General features: G+C 27.2%; 1 protein-coding gene across 1 annotated transcript in view; it reads left to right on the forward strand.

The window, feature by feature from the left end:
- Window positions 1-23732, forward strand: part of LOC100200009 (bifunctional purine biosynthesis protein ATIC) — a 48410-nt gene that overhangs the window by 12517 nt on the left and 12161 nt on the right. Inside the window, exons 5-13 of the mRNA XM_065810055.1 lie at window positions 923-1011; window positions 1089-1167; window positions 1253-1325; window positions 1908-2129; window positions 12081-12141; window positions 12873-13063; window positions 21202-21291; window positions 21373-21501; window positions 22560-22652. Coding sequence (XP_065666127.1) covers window positions 923-1011; window positions 1089-1167; window positions 1253-1325; window positions 1908-2129; window positions 12081-12141; window positions 12873-13063; window positions 21202-21291; window positions 21373-21501; window positions 22560-22652 — 1027 coding nt within the window. The remainder of the gene's footprint in view (window positions 1-922; window positions 1012-1088; window positions 1168-1252; window positions 1326-1907; window positions 2130-12080; window positions 12142-12872; window positions 13064-21201; window positions 21292-21372; window positions 21502-22559; window positions 22653-23732) is intronic.

Raw genomic sequence — 23732 nt, forward strand, 5'->3', positions numbered from 1 at the left:
ATTGTAATAACTTTTCAAATAGGATCAAATAAAGTTGAATATAGTGTCTTCTTTTGAATAAAGATCAACTAAATCAGTGCCCGTGGCTTGTTGTGTCTTTTTATAAAAAAAAAACGACAAAAACTCACATTTTTTAAATGCACTTATCCAATATTAGTATTAGCAAACTATGCAGAGCATATTGAAGTGAAGTATTGGATCTTTTTTTTTATTGGACAAAGTACCAGTCATGATCTGTTAAATCAATTTAACAAAAGGATGAGTGATATTATTATAAGCAAGGTAGTTTGTGTTCTACACGTCTATTCAAAATTTTAATTTGACACTGGGTCCATATATAGAGACCTGAAAAAAAACGAAGCGATCTCAATATCACCATGGTTCTTCAGGTCTCTATGGATCTGGTGTCAAATTTAAAAATTACAGAAAACACAAACTATGAAAACTTATTGACATTGACAGCTGCTCCCTACGCATTCATCGTTAAACACCAGTGATTTTTAACTTTTTTGAAAAACTAATTCATCAATATTCAAAACAAGTGTTTTATTTTCTAGATGAATAGAAAAATTTTACAATAAAAAGATATAAAAATAACTAGAACTGAGTAACTATAATTGCTTCTAGAAAGTCAAATTTAAATTTTAAAATTGTTTAAAATTTAAAAATGCATTGAAAAAAGAAAAAAAAATCATATAGAGGATGATGATCACAAAATCAGAAGTTTAATTCAAAATTAAGATCAAGTTTTTGTTCACATATCTAAAAGATTATCTTCATATATCTGATATATTATCTTCACATATCACATATATTATCTTTACATATCTATAAATTATTATATATCTATAATAGTTTAGTATTTAACTTATCTTTTATTTGCAGTTAAAAGTTCAAAAAATTAATTCATTTTTTTATATAGGTTTGTTGTTTGTAACTTGTATCCTTTCCAGAAGGTTGTATCTAAAGAATCTGTAAGTCTCGAGGAAGCAATTGAAAACATTGACATTGGTATTTTTATAAATGTTCTAATTTTTAAAATACTGAATTGTATTATTTGATTAATTTCAATTTTTCAATTTAAACAGGTGGTGTTACACTTCTTCGTGCAGCAGCTAAAAACCATTTATATGTAACAGTTATTTGTGATACAGCTGATTACAATAGGTATAACAATTATTTTAAAAAATATTAAAAAAATATGAATAGTTAAAATATATTTATAGACTTTTTGAAATATTTTATTGTTTAGTGTTTTAAAAGAAATTTCCCTATCTGTTGAAAGAAATACTTCAGAAGAAACTCGAAGGACATTAGCTTTAAAGGTTCTGGCTTAATATTTTCTATTAAGAAACAAAACAATTAAAATTTAATATTTACAAACAGAACTGTTTCACTGGCTATTTGCTTTTTCTATCACTATACAAAATTTGTAATTTTTATAACATTATTTTACATTATTTTCTTTATAAATAATTTAAAAATAATTTTTATAACCTTATTTAACATTATTTTCTTTATAAATAATTTAAAAAACCGTTAAATACAGGATGAGGTCTAAAGTAAAATGTTTGGAATAAAAGAATTATTTTTCAATGCTGTACTAAGTTATTAAAAAATTAATAAGTGTCACTTGACTAAAAAGGAAAACTGAGAAAATATATTTTTTATTTAGAATAAGTTAAACTGATGAATTATTAATTAATTAATAACAAAAAATTAACTATTGTTGAAGGGAAAAAAAACAAAAAAAAACATGTTTACCAAAAACACTTTAAAATTTTTGGTAATGGCTAATGATATTGCTTCTTGAGCACTTGAGAATTAGCTACTGATATTAGGAATAATTTTTCAAAATTTATCTGAATAATATCTTTTATAAAAAATATGTTTTCATGTTTTTAAAGGCGTTTACCCATACCATGTTGTATGATACAGCAATTGCAGACTATTTTCGCAAACAGTATTCCAGTTCAGTTTCTCATCTTCCTTTACGTTATGGAGCTAATCCACACCAAAAACCAGCTCAGTTGTTTACTTTTCAAAGCAAACTTCCAATTACAGTTGTGAATGGAGCACCAGGTTTCATCAATTTATGTGATGCTTTGAATGCTTGGCAACTTGTAAAGGTTTGTTTTTATTTATATCAAAAATTTTTATCATTTATATAAATATCTGTGTGTATATTTTGTTACATTATAATGTTAAGCGTACATCATAATATATATTATTAATCTATAAATAAATAGTTTTATATAAACTATAGCTCTGAAAAAAAGTCAACTAATTTAAAACTGAAAAATTAAAACTCTTGTAGAAAATTATTTAATTATGCTTATAATACGTTAAGGTTGAATATCTTTAAAACTCTGATTTTTTCTAATACTTTTATAATATTAGGCGAACTCTTGTAATTCTTTATAATATTAGGCAAACTATTTTAATAAAAAATTAATCATAAAATAAAATCATTCATAAAATTCTACTCAATCATAAAATGCTTTAATTTTTTAAATTTAATATAATTTTTTTTTAATACCTCAAATTTTTTTAAATTAATAATTTAAATTTAATATTTTTTATTTGAAACATCATTAAAATTTGTTACTTTCTTTTTGTTGCTTATGTTTTGCAAACTTTCTAATTAAGTGTTTTTTTACTACTAAGTTAGTATGAAAACATTTAATCAGAAAGTTTACAAAACAACAAAACTATGATTTCGACTACATTAACTTTATAAATTAAAAAAAAAAATTTATTGAAACACATGGTTGTCTTTGCTGTTTATAAAATTATTTAAACAGATTGTTTTAAAACATTTACATTCATCATTAAAAAAAAGCACTTTTGAAATGAATAAACATTTTATTTAATATTTGAGATTTACAAAGTTTATTTAATAGCATGATAAAACTTTATTTAAAAGCATAGTGTATAAACATTTCATTAGAAAGTTTACAAAGCATTATAAAAAATAACTTTGTTATGTTTTCGACTATTAAATTTATGTATCCAACTAAAAGTTTATGGAAACAATTGTTTTTGTTGTTTATAAAATTATTTGTAACAATTGTTTGAAAAACATTTACATTTGTCTTAAAAAAGACTTTTTTTAACTATACAATATCTTTGGATTATTTAAAGAAAATTTTTTTTATAGTATACAATCAATAAAAGCATTTTCTAACTTTCTAACTTTATTTCAGTGCATTTTTAAAACATTTTCAAAACTCTTAAAAGCTGTGATCAAGTTATTGCAAAAACAAATTAAATGCATTGTCAGGAATGGCGTGCGATCATCAGGAATAACATGCCTTTCTTGTCCACAACTGATTTAAATGATCGTTTGAATTATATGTGATCAAATTACAAAAGTTCTAATATATATATATATATATATATATATATATATATATATATATATATATATATATATATATATATATATATATATATATATATATATATATATATATATATATATATCACAGTGTTATAAAATGGGTTCTAACCTTGACTTTCTGACCCGAGAAAACCCTTTTGTGGAATGATAGCCCACACTATGGGGATCACTTGGATATAAGTATTAAAATCAGATTACAACGTCCTGGCAAGTTATTGATGTTTAAATTTTCTGAATTTATTGATTACACACACATTCGAAATGACAGCTTGTTTTGCATTTTTACAGTAAGATATAATTTTAAATTCAAGTAAACAAACATACTGTAGCATAAAGAGCATTATGTTTTATGAAAACATAAAAAAAAGTTGAAAAATTAAAAGATATCAAGAAGATAAGCTTCCTTTATTACCAAACAAATATAATATTTTTTTATTCTTCTGTTTTTCTGTTTAACTTTTCATAAAAATTATTTTTAACTGTGAAAATAAGACAGTTTTTGAATTTCGGGAATATAAAAATTTCGGGAAAAGGCATGATTTACTTACTTTATTCACGAGAGCAAAACTGCGCACATCTAATTTTACAAAAAAATGCCGAATACAGTAAAAAACCACCAAGACTGCAGGAAAACTGTCTGTTTTCTTTGCTTCAGTAAATGTCAGAGGGAACTGACACCTTTCCTAAAAGAAAAATGCCAAACAATACTCAATGAGAGGATCGATTTTAGTAATGACAAAGTTCCACTTGGAATTTGTGAAAAGTGTCGTTCTTGTTTAAAAAGAAAGGATTCTGGAGAACACATCAATCTCCCATCACTTTACAATTTTGAAACTATAAAAATTCGACCTCAAACTAGAGACACACAATGTGACTGTTTGATTTGTTCTGTTGGAAAACTGAGAAATAATGGTCAACAGAAAACTCAGCTTTTGCAGAGCTCAGCACAAAATACTCCATCTTCAACTGTCCAAAAACAATGCTCTGACTGTTTTTCAATTATTGGAAGAGGATTACCTCATCATTGCACAAAGGGCACTTTGCGAAATAACCTTGTTGCTGTTGCAACCAAGGATCCTGTTGCATCTGAACGAGTTGCTGCTCTTGTTGTTTCAAGTAAGGATTCTTCTCCACAAGGCACTGTTCGATTGAGTCAACCACAAGGTGGAAGAATGCTTCCAATAATGCCAGGTAAAAGTTTAACTTTCATGAAAAGATATTTTAGAAATTTCGAAATTAAACAATATCTGCATTTATTTTAGGTTCCTCATCAGCTAGAAAACTATTTCCTCAAAACCCATCAATTAGTATAAAAGAACTTGTTCAAGTTTAGGCAAACACAGGGCTTTCAAACAATGGCATCAAGAGACTAGCTGCTACAATTAATCAGTCAACTTCACAACATATTGTTGAGAAAAACTATGCTGTAAAATTTGATGCAGTTAGTAAGCAGCTGTCTCACCATTTCATGAGTTCATTGATTAAAGATCATGCTGGATGTGGAAGGACTGTCATTCATTGCAAGGACTTCAAAGAGCTTAAAAATGAACTCATTTCTATGAGAAGCACATCAAACAATCATATTGTGAAAGTTGGAATTGACGGTGGGGGAGGATTCCTGAAAGTAAGCCTTGGAGTTATTGAATTAAATCGTGAACCTAACACTCCCCCAGCAAAACTCAATTGCACAAACAAGTTTTTCAAGGACACTGGAGTTAAGCGGCAACTTATTATTGCTGTCTCTGAGGACCTGCAAGAAAACTACTCAAATGTGTCTCAAATTTTCGAATTGATCAATATGAGAGACCAAGATTTCGTTTTGTCCTGTGACCTAAAACTGGCAAATATAGTTTGTGGTCTTCAAGCACACTCAAGTGCACACCCCTGCACCTGGTGTGAGTCAAGTGCAAAGGACCTTTTAAATCAAGGAAAATTAAGAACTTTCCAATCTCTTGATCAGAATGTCTCACTTTTCAATGCAGCAGGATCAAACATCAAAAGAGCTCGTGATTACATGAATGTTGTTCATTCTCCTGTATTTGATCTTGCTGGTGGCACATTAGTTTTGGACTTCATACCGCCAATGGAGTTGCATCTCTTTATTGGTGTTTTCAATCATCTCTTTGCTGCCCTACTAAAAGTTTTCCCTCAAGGAACTCTTTGGACTGATTCACTGCACATTAAACAACAGCCTTATCATGGAGGGCATTTTGCAGGAAATGAGTGCAGGAAGCTGCTAAAAAATATTGATCTTCAATCTATTGTCGAGAAATACTCATGCTATGCCGCAATACCATTAGTTGATGTATTTCGAAAATTCAATGCAGTAGTGTCTGCCTGTTTTGGATGCGTTCTTGATCCAAGTTATGTACAAAAAGTTGATGCTTTCAGAGTGGCTTATGTGGCACTGCAAAATGTTTCTGTGACACCCAAGGTTCATGCTGTATTTTTTCATGTGAAAGATTTCATTGACAAACACGGCCAAGCTCTCGGACTTTACTCAGAACAAGCAACAGAGGCAATGCATCACAACTTTCAAGTGCATTGGCAAATGTACAAACGACCTAACCATCATCCTGAATACAGTAAAAAGTTGCAATGCTGCCTTGTGGACTTTAATAGTAAACATTGCTTGTGAAAAGAGCCATTTTAGAATGATTTTTTCTTGTATTAGAATATTTATTTTAAAGCATAATTTTCATTTTAGATACACGATAAACTCTCAGAATATGTCTTTTTGTTTCCCTAGTTTATATTTATTGGAATAACCTATATTTTGTACTATATTCTGTCGGTTTTTGACGGAAAACTCGAAAATTATGGTTTATGTCGGTTAAAACTGAAATTTGGCTTCTAAAAAAAAAAAAAAAATATCTTGTCGGTAAAATTTGTTTTTTTGATTTCCACCCCCCCCCCCCCCCACGTCTTTGTCGTTCGGTACAGCCCTGTCAATAACTTGCCAGGATGTTGTAATCTGATTTTAATACTTATATCCAAGTGATCTCCATAGTGTGGACTATCATTCCACAAAAGGGTTTTCTCGGGTCAGAAAGTCAAGGTTAGAACCCATTTTATAACACTGTGATATATATATATATATATATATATATATATATATATATATATATATATATATATATATATATATATATATATATATATATATATATATATATATATATTAGGGTGGTCCTTATTTTCGAAAGTTCATATCACACCAAAACATTAAAAATACAAAATTTCAGCTCAATCCGATAATATTAACACGTGTCGCATTGGCCTTAAAGTTTCATGCATCTGACTGTCTAACATGCTATGACGATGCTATGCGCAACTAACCACCAAGTGCATTCTGAATTCGCTACAAACGCAACTACAAGTCTATACAAGTCAATTTTGTTTTTACATATTATTTGTTCAATGCTACATTCTTTTTAGTTTCGTACATGAAGTGCATAAGAAAAGACGTGCTATATAAGTAATTGATAAAAGTGCTAAAATGTCCACTTTTCGGAAAAATATTTATCTAGTTGGAGTGATGAAAAATCAAATCTGCGGTAGTAAATTACCATGTAAACGAGATGTTTTGAGTGTACTTTTTTATAACATGAGAGTGGTTAATTTAAATCTTAATGACAGCAGTGCTTTAGTTATTGATGAAGTGGTCGTTTTTTGGAAAAAAGCAAGAATCCCAGTTCAAAACCGTTCAAACTGTATTTTGAAATTAAAATCTTTGTATGATAATGTCAGAAATTTAGAAAAATCTAAAAATAGAGATACCGAACGGCAGAGAGAAAAAGAAAATGATTTTAAAGAAGATTTAGACAACCTTTTCGATATTGCCACCTTAAATGCGTTAAATGAAATTAAAATCGCCGAAGATAGAGAATTTTTAATTAAGCAAAGGGAGAAAGGTAGAGTAGGTTGTATGTTGGGAGTAGATATCAAATTATTACGTAAGGAAAAGCGGAAAGAAGAACGCACAGCTGCAGAGTTGAAAAGAAAAGAAGATTTGTTGGAAAATTCTAGTTGTTCGATTGCATATTGTGAAATGGAAGATAAAGAAAACAAAGATTCACAGAAAAAAGTGATAAATCAAGAAAACAGTGAAGATGACACATTTAATATCGGAATCTAAACAGGGTCCATCTTCAAACAAGAGAGGACGAAAGACGTTAATAACACCTCGCCTGGCCGCTGCCTTGGACAAATGTAAAGTGAGTGACAGGTATGCAATGCATATTATTTCTGCCGTCCTAGAAGCTCTTAATATAGATATCACCGAGTTTGTTCTCAATAGATCGTCTATCAAAAGAAATAGAGAGATTTTGCAGAAAATAAAATATTCATCAATAAAATTGGTAGGAAATGATGCCAATTTTTTTTAAGTGCATTGAGATTCCAAATTATTGCCTGATATCACAAAAAATGAGAAAATTGATCGGCTTCCTGTGATCGCGGTTGGTTAAGATTTTGAACAATTATTAGGAGTACCTGGAATTGCATCATTAGGAGGATCGGAAGTTTGCTCTGCTGTGTTCCATATCACTGATGAATGGAATTTAACAGAAAAAATTCAAGCCTTTTGTTTTGATACTACAGCATCAAACACTGGATGTATAAAAGGAGCTGCAGTTCTGCTTCAACAAAGGTTAGGGCGAGATATTTTGTGGCTTCCATGCCGACACCATATATTTGAGGTCGTTTTGGCTGGTGTATTCATGAGGACAAAAGCAATTGTAGCATTCGGCCCTAAAATTGCTCAATTCAAAGCACTGAAAGAAAACTGGAAGAATATTGATAAAATGAAATTTTTAGATTATACCAGCGATGTAGCCGTTTATAATGCACTGAAAGATGTAGCACCCAAAATTATTTATTTTGTGAAACAGAAACTTACAGAAGAGCAACCACGTGATGACTACAAAGAGTTTTTGCAATTGACGCTCATTTTTTTGGGAGATAAAACAAATGTGAGTTTTAGGGCCCCCGATGCATATCATTTAGCGAGATGGATGTCTAAGGCGATTTATTGTTCAAAACTTTTTTTATTTCGCGATCAAATGAAAATGAGAAAGGATAATTCAAAACTGAATGCAGAAATTTGCGTTTTCGTTGTACACTGTTATGTAGAGGCCTGATTTTCAGCAACGAATACTACCGGAGCTCCCCTAAATATTATATATTTTTTGAGAAAATTGGTTAAATTTAAAAATATTAATGAAAACATTGCAACCATTGCAATAACAAAATTTTATGGTATCTAAGTGAAGAGTGTGCTGCCATGGCAATATTTGACGATAGAATTGAGAGAGTTGAAAAAATTAGAAAGGCTCAAAAAATTATGGAATGTGCAAGTAAAAACATAGAGACTGTGAATGAAAAAGAAGAAAAAAATGAAGAGACAGAAGTCATTGAGAAAAAACTATCGTTGCAAATCCGAGATGTCCAAAATTTTGTTCAAAAAGATCTACCAACTGAATTATTGTCTGCCAATTCACTTCAGTTATTTAAACGATTCGGTATTTGTGTTAAATTTCTTCAGGACGATCTGCTGAATTGGGAAAACAGAGAGGATTATCGCACAAGAAAAAATATAATTTCAACCTTAAAATGTACAAATGATATTGCAGAAAGAGGAGTGAAGTTGATTGAGGATTGCGATGAAATGAAAAAATGACGAAAAATGAGCATCAAAAACAATTTTTGATACAGGTATGTATAAACAAATTTAATTTTTTTTTTTTTTTTGAACACATTCTATAGGCTAGGTTTAGAAAACACATTCAATATTATTTTTATTTTATTCAGGTTGTTCAGGAGTACCGGAGAGAGTTCCCAGTCGCCACAAAAGGAGGCTTTTTTTAATCCAAAATATGTATCTGAAGTGGATGTATCATTTCAATAAATAAAAAAAATAGTATTAGGATAAACTATATCTTTATTTTACGTTTTCATTTTAATTAGTATGTTTTTATACTAAAATTAAAAAAAAAATGCGTAATTTTATGTTTACAGTCGAGCGTACATTGTCGTTCTTATAGGTAACTGCCTTACATTGAATCTCACAACTTCAGCGTCGATGCAGCACGTGTTAATATTAACCGATTAGGCTGAAATTTGGTATATTTTCATGTGTTATATAAAGGTACATTCTGGCAAATAATTTCAAAACAATTTGAAAAAAAAATTTTTTTCCTTATAAATAAGGACCACCCTAAAATATATATATTAATTCCACCTCTCTTGTATGGTTAAGACTTTGTCACCTCAAAAACTTTTCATCAATATTATCTCTTGATTCCACTAGTTGCGTTCTACCTAATATTGCCAACGAGCAGGTTGATCCATTGCTTGACATTCTTATCACTCCAGCATCTGTATCTAAAGTGATTTCCTGCCTGGACTCTTCTACAGCTTGTGGCCCGGACAACATAGCTGTTATTGCCTTGCAGAAGTGTTCCCTGAAGCTGTTGTCTATACTCTCAAAACTATTCAACAAGTGCTTATCTTGTTTTCCAGCCTGCTGGAAAGCGGCATCTGTTATCCCTATCTTCAAAAATTCTGGAGAGCGATCTGATTCGTCTAACTACTGTCCCATTAGTATTCTTCCTATCATAAGCAAGGTTTTTGAATCTTTAATTAACAAACATTTAATTTCTCATCTTGAATCTAATAACTTACTTTCTGACCATCAATATAGATTTCGATCTTCTTGTTCTACAGCTGATTTGCTAACAGTAACAACTGATAGGTTTTATCATGCATTAGATAAAGGTGGAGAGGTTAAGGCCATCACTCTTGACACTTCAAAAGCTTTTGATAAAGTTTGGCATGCTGGTCTTCTCCATAAGCTTTCTTCTTATGGTGTATCTGGCAACATCTTTAAGATTATAAAATCCTTCTTATCCAATCGTAGTATAAAAGTTGTCCTTGATGGACAGCACTCTTCTTCTTATTTTGTAACTTCAGGGATTCCTCAAGGTGCTATCCTTGGCTCCATACTCTTTAATTTATATTAACGATCTTCCAGATACTCTCACATCTAAGGTGGCATTGTTTGCTGACGATACTACCATTTATTCTTGTCGTGATAAGACACCAACACTCTCTGATTGCTCGGAGGGGGCATTTGAGCTTGAAAAGGATCTCACTTCTGCTACAGCATGGGGCTCACAGTGGCTGGTGAACTTCAATACAGATAAAACCCAATTTTTTCAGCCAATCGTTATCGCAATAATTTAGATCTTTCTATATTTATAAATGGTGATGTACTTGATGAGTCATCTACTCTTCATCTTCTAGATGAAGAGTATATATCAAATCAGTTGCAAAGTTAGCATCTGCTAAGGTTGCATTTCTTTATCGAGCTCAACACTTTCTTATTTCGGATTCTATTCTCTATCTCTATAAATCTCAAATCCGGCCTTGTATGGAATACTGTTGCCATATCTGGGGCGGATCTTCTAATGATGCCCTTTCTCTTTTAGACAAGGTGCAAAAACGCATTGTAAACATAGTTGGACCTGCTCTAGCAGCCAACCTCCAACCATTATCACATTGTCGTGATGTTGCTTTTCTTTCTCTTTTCTACATATACTATAATGGGCACTGCTCTAAAGAGCTAGCGTCTCTTGTGTCATTTACTAAAATTCATTCTCGTGTTACTCGTCATTCAATTAAATCTCATCCTTTTTCTGTGACTGTTCTTAAGTGCTTCAAAAGCTCTTCTAGTTTTCGTCTAGTTTTTTTCCTGGAACATCAATTCTTTGGAATTCGCTTTCTTCATCTTGGTTTCCTGATTCATATAATTTGCAATCCTTTAAGTCGTCCGTCAATCATTATCTTGCTCTTCAATCTTTTCTCTTTCAGTAACTTCCAACTGTAATTATGCTTTAATACTTGCAGCCTTGTTGGAAGCGAAAATGTTTATATATATATATATATATATATATATATATATATATATATATATATATATATATATATATACTCTTATAATTACACTTATAAGGACAAGTTAATGAAAAATTGTGTACTTACAAAGTAAGCACTGGTAAGTAGTGTTTTCATTAAATGAATAGCGATTAGTAATTAGTTAAACTTCGATTACAAAGTTTAATGAATTAAACCCAATTCAAATTCATTTAACTTCGATTGACGAAGTTAAATGAACATCGCTTGCGTTTATCATGAAGACATACTTAATATATATTTATTATTTTATTAAATATACAGAAGTATATTTGTCATAAGTGTTTGTTATTTTTGCTTGTCTTTTTAAAACTTACATAATTATCTTTTAAATTTTATGAACTATTATTTTGTTATTTAATTATTTTGTTAAAAATTATTAAGAAACTAGTTAATATTATAATTAATAATAATTGTATATAAATTTTTTGACATATTGTTGAGGGAAGGATGATTTTAATTATTTTTATTTATTTAGGCTATAATTCTTTGAGCAGTTGTTATTTTTTATTAATGCAATGTTTTTTAGACTAACCATACATTGAATTAGGCTAGGTTGTAAATATATAATGAGGTTATAAATATATTATGTAAGTATTAATTGTTTATAACAATTTATGAGTTCATGATAGTAAACATAATATGAGCATGTTTATTTAAATATTTAAACAATTAATTCTTGTATATATTTGTTTTTTTTTAGGAGTTAAAAGAAGCACTAGGTTTACCAGCTGCTGCATCGTTTAAACATGTCAGTCCTGCAGGTAATAGAGTTAGTTTAAGTTTTAAAAGTATTAACAGGTTTTTTTTTTTTTTTTTTTTATCCTAGGGAAATGTGTAGGATGTCTTACAGACGTCTGAATGTCAGTCAGATATCCGGCATATGTCTTCCCGGACAATGCGTGTTTACTGGGCAAGTTCGTTAAAGAGATCGAAATTAATCTTATCTTGTGTTAAAACAATGTATAATTGTTGTAAAACATTACAAAATTAAGTACATTATAAGATGCCTAATGCATATGGGTCTGAAATATTACCATAGTTACCAATACCCCAAGGTTGTATATGTAACATATGTAAAAAAACTCATATTTTAATGAACCAATACCTGAAAAGTACCTGAGAGTACAAGTTTCTACAAATATATAAACAGTAAATTTGGAAATTTTAGTCATTAAATAGCAACTTATAATTAACATGCATTTCATTTTTACAAAAGTTATTTAAAGTTAAACGAACCTGGTTTGAAAAGAAAATCTAAAGAAAACTTGTTTTTAATCTTTTAAGCTTTATTAAATTATAAGAATTAATAAGAGGAATTTTAATAAGAGGAAAACATCTCAGGATTCGCTTTGTGTACTAAAAATTGTTAAAATCAAAGTCCAGTAACCTGGAATAATCCATTTGATTATTAAAATATTTATACCTGTAAAGTCACAATGTTAAAAGTCTTCTACAAAGTTTATAATTGTGGGATCTTTTTTTTTTTTTATAGGAGCTGCTGTTGGAATTCCTTTAACAAATGTAGAAGCAAAAGTGTGCATGGTAGATGATTTAGCAGAGTTATCTCCCTTAGCTGCTGCGTATGCTAGAGCACGTGGTGCTGATAGAATGGCTTCATTTGGAGATTTTATTGCACTTTCAGATGTTTGTGACGTTTCAACTGCAAAAATAATTTCAAGAGAGGTATTTTAAATAAATAGTTATAAACAAAATATAAATATACAATACTGAAGTTTTGCACACCTTGTTATGTTCATTTTGTACACCCTGTTGTGTTTATCTTATACATCCTGTTGTTTTCATCTTACAACCTGATGTGTTTATTTTGTTTTATGAGTGATATGAGTAATAATGGAGTTGTTTAATAGCATCCAATTCAACTTCCATTATCATACTATTTTTTATCCTCAACTAGCTAACTATTATGCTAATTAGGACAATTGACTCTTAATTTTATGCTGCTAATTGAGGTTAGTAGCACAAGTTGCTTCACTTTCTTTATATAAATTAGTATAGCAGTGCATAGGATTTGTTAAGCTTAGCTCTAAGTTTTCTTTTTTAAATAATATTTAAAAAAGAAAACTTAGAGCTAGGCTTAACAAAGCTTAAAGTATTAAATAGTAATCATTTATAAAGCATGGGTAGTGTCACTAGTGTCAATATCACAAAATGTTCACTAATTTTGAAAAACATTTCGCAATGTCTGAAAATACAATTTCAATTATAATATTTTCATGTCTAAAGAATTACTAAAGAAATTTACTTTTTTTTATTATTACAAGAAAAAATTAAAATATTCTTCTTTATTTTTACCAATAAACAACAGATTTAAGGAGTTCAGATTTAAGTATCAACATATGGCTTTAGAGTGCGACAAATTAACGAATGTTTGTTAGAATAAGGACAGAAAAACGAATGTCGCATTTCTTTACTTTTACTTAAGCAAATTTTGGCGTTGGCTCAAAATTTGTTAAAATGAATGCATAACTTCGGCAATTTTTTTTCCAATTAAGTATGCAATTGGTAGTTTTTTATTTATAATAAAAAAACAATTAGTTACTAAAATTTAATACGCATTTTCAACAACTTTTAAAGAAACCAAGCTAAAACAGGATTACTTTCATTAATAGCTTACATTTAAGTTGAATATCAAGTAGGCTTGATATTCAACTTAAATGTAATTAAAGAAAGTAATTTTGTTTTAGCATGGTTTTTACATGCGTTTACAAAAGCCTGCAAAATTTTACTTAAAATGAATGCATTTGCTATTACTTTAATAAAAACCATGCTAAAACATTGTTTTATTTAAAAGCGTGTCTTTTTTTTAAAATACTCTTATTGTTTAAGTGAAGTTATTGCATACTAAAAACACTTTTAAAAGTTTTAAAAAGAATTCTTAAGTTTTACTGAAATATATATAATCTAATATATAGAATATATATAATTATTATGTTTATTATAGTTTAATTTGTTGTTATAGTAATATTATGATATTTTTAATATTAAATACTTACAATTATAAATATAATAATATAATAATATCATATTAAGAAATAATAATAACTTAATACAATAACTTAATATAGTATTATTATTTTATTAGGAATTTAATTACAATACTTAATATGGTATTATTATTTTTAAAGGTTTAAAAAAAGAAAAGTCAATACAACTTCTGTTTTATTTTTAGTTCCCTTTTATTTTAATTTCCTCAAGTTAATATGTTTTTTTATAAGTAAATGCATTTAACAAACTAAATAAGGAAAAATTCAATATTTTGTACTAATAGATAACTGTTTATAATCATTAAGTTATTGCATATTATTAAGGCCGTTGTCCACAAGACAAGATTTTTTCGTCAATAAGCATGCGCAGATGAGCGAAAACTAATCATATTGAAATAGTATATCACATAAAGTCAACAATAAAAAAAGCCTTTAATTATGAAATATTGTATTGAAATAATAAAAAATTGAATTCAATAAGTTTGATATATCTAATAATAACTAAAATAAAAGTTATTTAAAAATAAATCTCCTTTAAGATTTAATAAATGATTATTTAAATAAAAAAATTATTTAAAAATAAAACTCCCATATTTAACATATGCCTCTTAAATTAGACATTTGTCAATAAATAAAGATATGAACATTGACATTTATTTTAAAAAAAACGGTTTGTTGTGCCCTGGGCTTTAAAGCGTTAAAATTTTTTCAATTAAATTTAGAAAAGTTTTTTCACTTGAAATGTTCTATTGTAGTAATATTTATGAACTTTATGATTAATTGTAAAAAATAAATTTTAAATTAACATTTAAAAGATTTGCGACAACATGTCTTTGATATGCCTGGACGCAATGAAAAGTTATTAGTAATTAATCATTTCAAAGAAGATGTTTCAGTATCATATATTAATGGAAATAATAAAAAATATGAAAATGGTCTGCGAACCGATAATTTAGCAAAAAGTAGTAAACAGCCAGTTTTAATGAAGAGACAACATTATATAGAAATGCTAAAAATCATCCATCCATCTCAACAAAAAAGATTTCTCGTTTGATGATACAACCTCGTTTCTCACGAGGTTGTATCATCAATAATATGTCAAAAGTATGTTCGCAGTACAAAAAGAGACATGCCATCAATATAGTAAATAACAGTAAAAATAGTAAAGAACAGCTCAAGATAGATTCTAGATGGTGTTGTTAATTGTCGTATTTTTTTAAAAAAGACACTCTTGTTGTCATTATTGACAAAAAATCTTCTCAAGCAATTATATTTAAAGAAGTGATGGCTAATTAAAGACCTTTTGGCAATTTCGTCCCGTTCTGTATACAAAGGTGCATGTGAGACCATGTCTGTGTTACAATTGGAAAAAAAAGATTAAAAGAAAATAAAAGAACTTGATTTAAACATTGTCCAGGAAAAGCTTCAGAATATATAAAGGAAGGTGAAATAAATTAAGGACCTGGGATCTTTGATTTTGTGTATCATTTATAGAATAAAAATCCGTTGGTTGCTTATTCTATAACCAGTGTTATTTAATTTTAAAAGTATTCTATACTTTAAAGCCACATGTAAGTTCAAAACTACCTTATAAATGTGTCATTAGTGAGGAGGGCAATCGGGAGAATGGTAATGTAATCGGTAAATGCAAATCTATCAGGTTTAATGCCTTATTAAACTTGATAATATTTTTAAAATTGTACAGAACTGGTTTTACAAAAGTTGAACCTTTGTTGTTGTGATTAGATATTATATGGAAAATGAAAGCGAAGTTGTGTCAAATCATTTTTGTGCTCAATATTTTTTTTTAATTAAAAGCTTTGCACAAGCATAATTACAATAATTACAAAATTTTAAAAAGTATTAAAAAATAATTACAAACAAAAAGTTACAATAAAATTCGGTGAAAAATTAATACAAAGAATTTGAAAGAGGAAATTTTGTCAAGTCTCTATGTGTGTGTGTGTGTGTGTGTGTGTGTGTGTGTGTGTGTGTGTGTGTGTGTGTGTGTGTGTGTGTGTGTGTGTGTGTGTGTGTGTGTGTGTGTGTGTGTGTGTGTGTATCTATACGTATGTGTGTGTGTGTGTGTGTATCTATACGTATATATGTATATATATGTGTATATATATATGTGTATCTATACATATATATATATATATATATATATATATATATATATATATATATATTATATATATATATATATATATGTATATACATGTATAAATATGTGTGTGTCTATATATATATATATATATATATATATATATATATATATATATATATATATATATATATATATATATATATATATATATATATATATATATATATATATATATATATATATATATATGTGCAATTCCATTTTTAACTTCGTTATATGCTCAACAACTTTATCAAATATTTGCTTATTTAAACTGTAAATTAAACTTTTATTTATTTTGTATGAAAGCTGTTAGTCTAAAGAATAAAATAAGCTACAAAGTCTGGCGAAAAGAGGGTGAACTTATTACTGAAAATGTCACCTAATTTTTGTTACACGGAAAACAAGATAAAATTGCTTCAACTTTTCGGTCAGATTTCTGTGAATCAGTAAAGCGGTTTGTATTAATAACTTTTTCAAAATGTTGAGAATTCTATACCAATTTAAAAAATATATAAAAATTTATCAGAGATGACCGGCAAAGAAAAATGAACTGGTTTTTTTGATACTATATATTTAACTTATGTTACTGAACGATATTATTAGATTTCTATTGTTCAGAGTTTGAGTTATGTAAAACGGATTGTAAAAGTATTGAACTTATTCTTTAAAAATAATTAACAAAGGAAATTTTTAAAAACTGGTGGCACTCTTTCTGAGTGATTTTTTACAATATTTATGAAAGTTATCATATCGAAAATATTTTTTCCGCGAGACCAAGAGCAACTTTGATTAAACTATTTTAGTACTACAACTTTATTAATACTTATTTGAGTCATTTAAATAAGAAAATCTTTAGACAAAAAGTGGGGTAAAGCATAAGTGGCGACGGCGTTTATCTGCCGGGATAAACTAGTTATAAGTGCTGATCCTCATCAAAACGCCAGTAATAATAGATGTGACTCTGAGGAGATGTTTATTACTTAATTACTACACAAATTATGTTTACACATTAGCATTAATGTTTTTTTCCATTCTGATGCATACATACTTTTTATTTTTGTAATCAATTTTTTTTTTTTTAATTTATTTGTTTGGTGACATATTTTTTGTATATTTTCGTTTATATTAGTGTTTATAAAACAATTTATTGTTTATTATTATTGTTAGTACTGTTTAGGTGCATTGTCTGTCTTATTCATTTTTAAATATTCCTCTATTAATCTTTTTGTTTGTCTTGACAACTGTCAAAATATGCTTTGTTCGAAAAATAGTTCTCTTTTATTCTAATGTACTTTATTTCTTCCCTCAGGCGTTCACTGCTCGTGTGTGACCATTTGGAAAATTTTATATATGCCAGAATTATATATATGCCAAAGTTTTTAAATAATACTTATTTGAGTCATTTAAATAAGAAAATCTTCAGTTTGTCAAAGTTTTTACTTACACTTTTTATGTTTATGCGTATTGCTTTATTTTCATTAGGTTGAATTTTTAAAATGCTGCAAAGTATTTACATGTAAATCTTTTAAAATATTTTTGACATGAAAACTGCTCTCTCAATATAAGAGGAAGATGGGTTCAGGTATATGTGATCGTTTGTGATAGGAGGGAAGGGGTTAAGAATTAAAAAATATAGGGTGACGTGTTTTAGGATTTGGATGGATAATGGATGACCCCACTTACTTGCATTTACAAACAATTTGATTTACTGTAATAAAAATAAAAAAGGTGCTAATTGATTTTTTTTTTTTTTTATATTAAGAGAATAGCAAATAAACCTTTTTTTTTTTTTTTTGTCTAAATAAAAATATTTATAATTCTGACTTTTATTTATGTATATTTATATGTCAACCAAAATAAGAATACATAAACAAATAAAAAAACAATAATATAAATAATTTTAATTAACATAAAAAATAAAATAAAAGATTTTTTTACTAAATTCTCCTAATATAAAAAGTTTCAGTTAGAACCTTGTCAAATCAAAGTGAAGAAATAAGAATTACTTAATGATGTAATTTATTTTGTTAACAACAAAGTGCCAGAACTTTAGTAAAAGCATGTAGTTTTAACTTACATTACACAAATTTAAAATAAAAATGTGCTTCAACTAAGCATCGTTATTCAAAACTTTAAATGTAAAAATGTAGCATTTAATATTCTTTCGCATGTATTATTAAAAAACTTAAGTTTTTCGACTTTTTTGAAAATTTTTGAAAAAACATAACTTTTCAAATCATGTTTTTGTTAACTTAAGTTACATGAAAATTGCAAAAGTTCTTTGGTTTTTTTCTTGAAATATATATATTTTATAAAGTATAAAATCTGACCAACAACAATTTGAACATGATAGTTCTATTGTCGCACTAAATTAATTCCAATTATGCAAATAATTCATGGTTAAAATAACATCTTACAATGATACTTTCTTAATCATGCGACAATGAGAAAAACCATAACTTTCAGAAGCATAAAAATAACTTAAATAAATTGAGATTAGTACTAAAGGCATATTTTAAATAAACTTTCATGTGTCTACATCAATATTCATTTGCTAAAAGTTGACAAAATAGAGAATAAAATTTGTGTATTGTGTATATATATATATATATATATATATATATATATATATATATATATATATATATATATATATATATATATATATATATATATATTTATATATATATATATATATATATATATATGTAAATTATGTTAGTGTATTTTACAAATAGAGTGCTCAATGTTCTTAAAGAACAAAGCAATAATTAATTAGTAAAAAACACTTATCTAACTTTTATCTTCGACTTGAAGTTTCACCATTGCTGGATCATCAGGAAGAGTTACTAAATCTCAAAAAAAAATTCAATTTATAGAAAAAAATATTTTACAGGAAGTTATAAATTATTATAAAAAATTTTTAATTACTATATTTTTTTGTTAACGGGAAGTTACAGAAAGTAATTATGAAATAATTTTCTTTGGAATGGGGATAGTTTAATTTGGTCATTTGTTTTTATAATTTTTTAAGAGGTATTTATTTTCGTGCCTACATTTAGAAATTAATTCAGATTTTTTATTTAATAAATTTTCGATAAAATTAGAAAAGATATTATTAAAGTTTTTAAAAATATTGGCTTCCTAATTGAAATAAATATAAATTTGAAAATAGTGAATTTTCTTGATGTCACATTTAACCTCTCAGAAAGTTCCTATAAGCCCTACAAAAAACCTAATGACGAATTATTGTATATTAATGTAAATTCGAACCATCCCCCTCAAATTCTAAAACAAATTCCAATTTCAATTAACAATAGGCTAAACCAAAACTCTTCTAATGAAAATATTTTTAACTCCTCTAAACGCGTTTATGAAGATGCCCTTAAAAAAAGTGGCTTTCAAAATTTCGAGCTAAAATTTGAAAAGAAAATTGCAAAAAAGCGTAATAGAAATAGAAACATAATTTGGTTCGACCCCCCGTACAGCAAAAATGTTTCAACAAATATAGGTAAAATTTTTCTAAAATTAGTAGACAAACATTTTCCTCCCTCTAATAAATTACATAAGATTTTTAACAGAAATACCATTAAAGTAAGTTATAGTTGTACAAAAAATTTAGAAAGAATTATAAAAGGCCACAACTACGCGTTAATTAATAAAAATGAACATATAAAAGAAAAAAACACTGATTATTGTAATTGTAAACAAAAAATAGATTGCCCTCTAAATGGAAAATGCCTTTCAAAAAATGTAATTTACAAGTGCATTGTTTTCTCACAAAACAACCCTGATAAACAATATATTGGCTTAACCGAGGGGGAATGGAAAAAACGTTATGCCAACCACAAGCAATCGTTTAAACACAAAAAATATTCAAAAGAGACTATGCTGTCAAAATATATTTGGGATTTAAAAGAAAAAAATAAAAATTTTAATTTACAATGGTCTATTCTAAAATCTGCCCCTGCCTATAATAACATTTCCAGAAAATGTATGCTATGTTTGCAAGAAAAATTTGAAATAATTACTCATTTAAATCAAGAAAATTTATTAAATAAAAAATCTGAATTAATTTCTAAATGTAGGCACGAAAATAAATACCTCTTAAAAAATTATAAAAACAAATGACCAAATTAAACTATCCCCATTCCAAAGAAAATTATTTCATAATTACTTTCTGTAACTTCCCGTTAACAAAAAAATATAGTAATTAAAAATTTTTTATAATAATTTATAACTTCCTGTAAAATATTTTTTTCTATAAGTTGAATTTTTTTTTGAGATTTAGTAACTCTTCCTGATGATCCAGCAATAATGAAACTTCAAGTCGAAGATAAAAGTTAGATAAGTGTTTTTTACTAATTAATTATATATATATATATATATATATATATATATATATATATATATATATATATATATATATATATATATATATATATATATATATATATATATATATGTATGTATATATGTATGTATATATGTATATATACACATGCGCATACATACATATATTATTTTTAGTGTGCAATCTTTTCCTTTTTTTATTCTTTAATTTTATAATTATTTTCTGAGCATATTCTAAATTTTCTAAAAAATTTATTGCTTGTTAAAAATTTGTTTTAATGATTAAACTTTTTTTTATTGAACTTTCTTTTAAGGTGTCTGATGGAATCATTGCACCTGGTTATGAGGAAGAAGCTTTAGCAATTCTTAGTAAGAAAAAAGGGGGTCAATACTGTATTTTATCTGTAAGTGTTTGTACTTATTGCATTTTTTATTGTAAGTAAAATTTGTGTATTTTTCTATTCTAATAAATGTTACATTTTCAGATGGATCCACTTTATGAACCAACTGCAACAGAAACACGTACTTTGTTTGGGTTACAGTTAGAACAGAGCCGAAATGATGCTGTTATTAATGCAGCATTGTTTACCAATGTTGTCTCCCAAATCCAAGAGGTTTTTAATTTTTACTTTTATGGGAATCCTCTGATAAAGAAATGTTTTGATTTCAAAGTAAATTATACCAAGTGAATAAAAGTAAAGTATTTAAGTGAACGATTTGCCTTTATCTAAAGTAAAAAAAACAAACTTTAAATAACAAGTTATAATGTGCAAATTAAGTGATTGTGATATCTAGAAATACTGGTCTTCCAATTTTTAGTTTTTTAAAAAGTGTTATCTCTGCTTTTATCACAAAATTTTAAAACTATTCAGTTAAATAGATTTATGAATTAATCTAGATTATAAAATCTCATTATAATACCCTATTATTGATATTTATCTTAATAATGATTAAGATGTTAGAACAAATATTTAAAAAAATTTCAACCTTTTATTTTTATTTAAAAAAAAAATAAAAAACTCTAATAATGTATTTTAATTTTTTTTTCTTTTCTTTTCTTTTTATCATTATTTTTATAATCAATTAATTAAAGTTTTATTTAAACATTTAGATCTTTGAATAAATATTTCTTTAAAGTTTCCTCCTAATAAAAAATTTAAAAAAAAATTTTTTTCATGGCATTAAATCATGGTGTTGAATATTTTTCATGGTGTTAAATATTTATGCTCACAAAAATTAGATTTTGCTATTTTGTACAATAGACAAGTCAGTTATTTTTGTTTTGTACTTTATCTGTAAATTTTATAGTTAACTTTTCTTATAAAAAAAAAATATATTTTTAAAACTATTTAGTAAAATATGATGTTTTTATAGCCTAATTAATTAAATAAATTTAATAAGGATAATTGATGTTTTAAAGTGTTTACTTTTTCAAATTTACAACCCCTTTTATGAGGCAGTCTTTATAAACCTTCCTAAAAAGATGATTCTGGTCTTTTCTAATAGTGTTAACTGTAAAACTGATGATATTAACTGTTACAGGGTGTGTACTTTTTCCAAAGATTTACCAGGAATTTAAAGATATCATCATTATCATAGAAAATATGTTAACAATATTCTTTCAATGATTAATGAATTTGTTAAAAACATGTATTCAAAATTTTTTTTTCAGGTTTCATCAGATGCAATCCGAGATTTGATTGTAGCAACAATATCTGTCAAGTACACTCAATCTAACTCTGTTTGTTACGTTAAAAATGGTCAAGTATGTATCTTTTACCTTTTTTTTTCTTGATGTTGGTTTTATTAAAATTATTACAGGTTGTTTTTTTTTACCAGTGATTGTTTGATTCCCTTCAAAACATTGTAAAGTTGAGTGTAGGGATGTGCAAGTATTTTTTTGCTAATAACTTTTTTTTATCTTAAATACAGTATCTTTACTGAGTATTGATTGTTAATATCCTGCAGGTTTTAGTTAATTTATAACTATTTCGATAATCCAACAAAAGGTTTATGTGATTTATAAATTTACAATTATTTATGTTTTTAAAATCCCTTATTTGTTTGTTTGTTAGAAATTCCTCGAGTGATATGCTCCTTTGAAGTTGTTTTAGTGTCTTTCAACAACTTAGATAAGTTCTTTACACTGGATGAAAACTTTGCCTCCTATAAGTTTGATACTTTGTTTTGCGACATGGCTGAAACAAAAAAGATTGTACACAAATTTTTTGCAACCTTGGCGTTTTATTCAATATTTATTCTAATGTTCTGATAGAATTTTAAGCCATTTTAGTGTTCCTGTGGTGTTGTGAAATTCAATGAAAAGTTATTTCTTTTTTCCTCTAATTAGTATTTTGAAGTTTATAAGTATAAAATACTTTTTTTTCCTTAAGAAGTAGCAAGCAATTTGGCATGCAATTTAGGAGGAGGTCCCGTAAACATAAAGAGATAAAGTGTAGCAAGTTACTTGACTTTTTTTTCAACAGTACTTTATACAGGACATTTTTCCATCACAATCAGTTTCAAAAAGTTCTGGTGTTTATCCAGTTGATTTTGCTTTTTCCATTATGTTTACTGATATTGATCTATAAACTGATGTTTTAAAAAGTTTAATGTTATTTAAGACTTTAATAGATCTACAAGAAATTTTGTTTCTATACAGATCTTTGGTGCAACCACTATTTGAAACAAAGTTAAATTTTCAAGTCAAACAGGGTTAGTAGCTATACATTTGTATAAAGTTTGTAATATTGTAAATAAATGGAATTAAGGAAAGAACTTGATTACTTTATCAAATGTGCATGGATATTAACAATCAATCCTCAATAAAGGTGTTGTATTTAAA

Source organism: Hydra vulgaris, chromosome 11 (genome assembly GCF_038396675.1).
Source record: "Hydra vulgaris chromosome 11, alternate assembly HydraT2T_AEP".
Lineage (NCBI taxonomy): Eukaryota > Metazoa > Cnidaria > Hydrozoa > Anthoathecata > Hydridae > Hydra > Hydra vulgaris.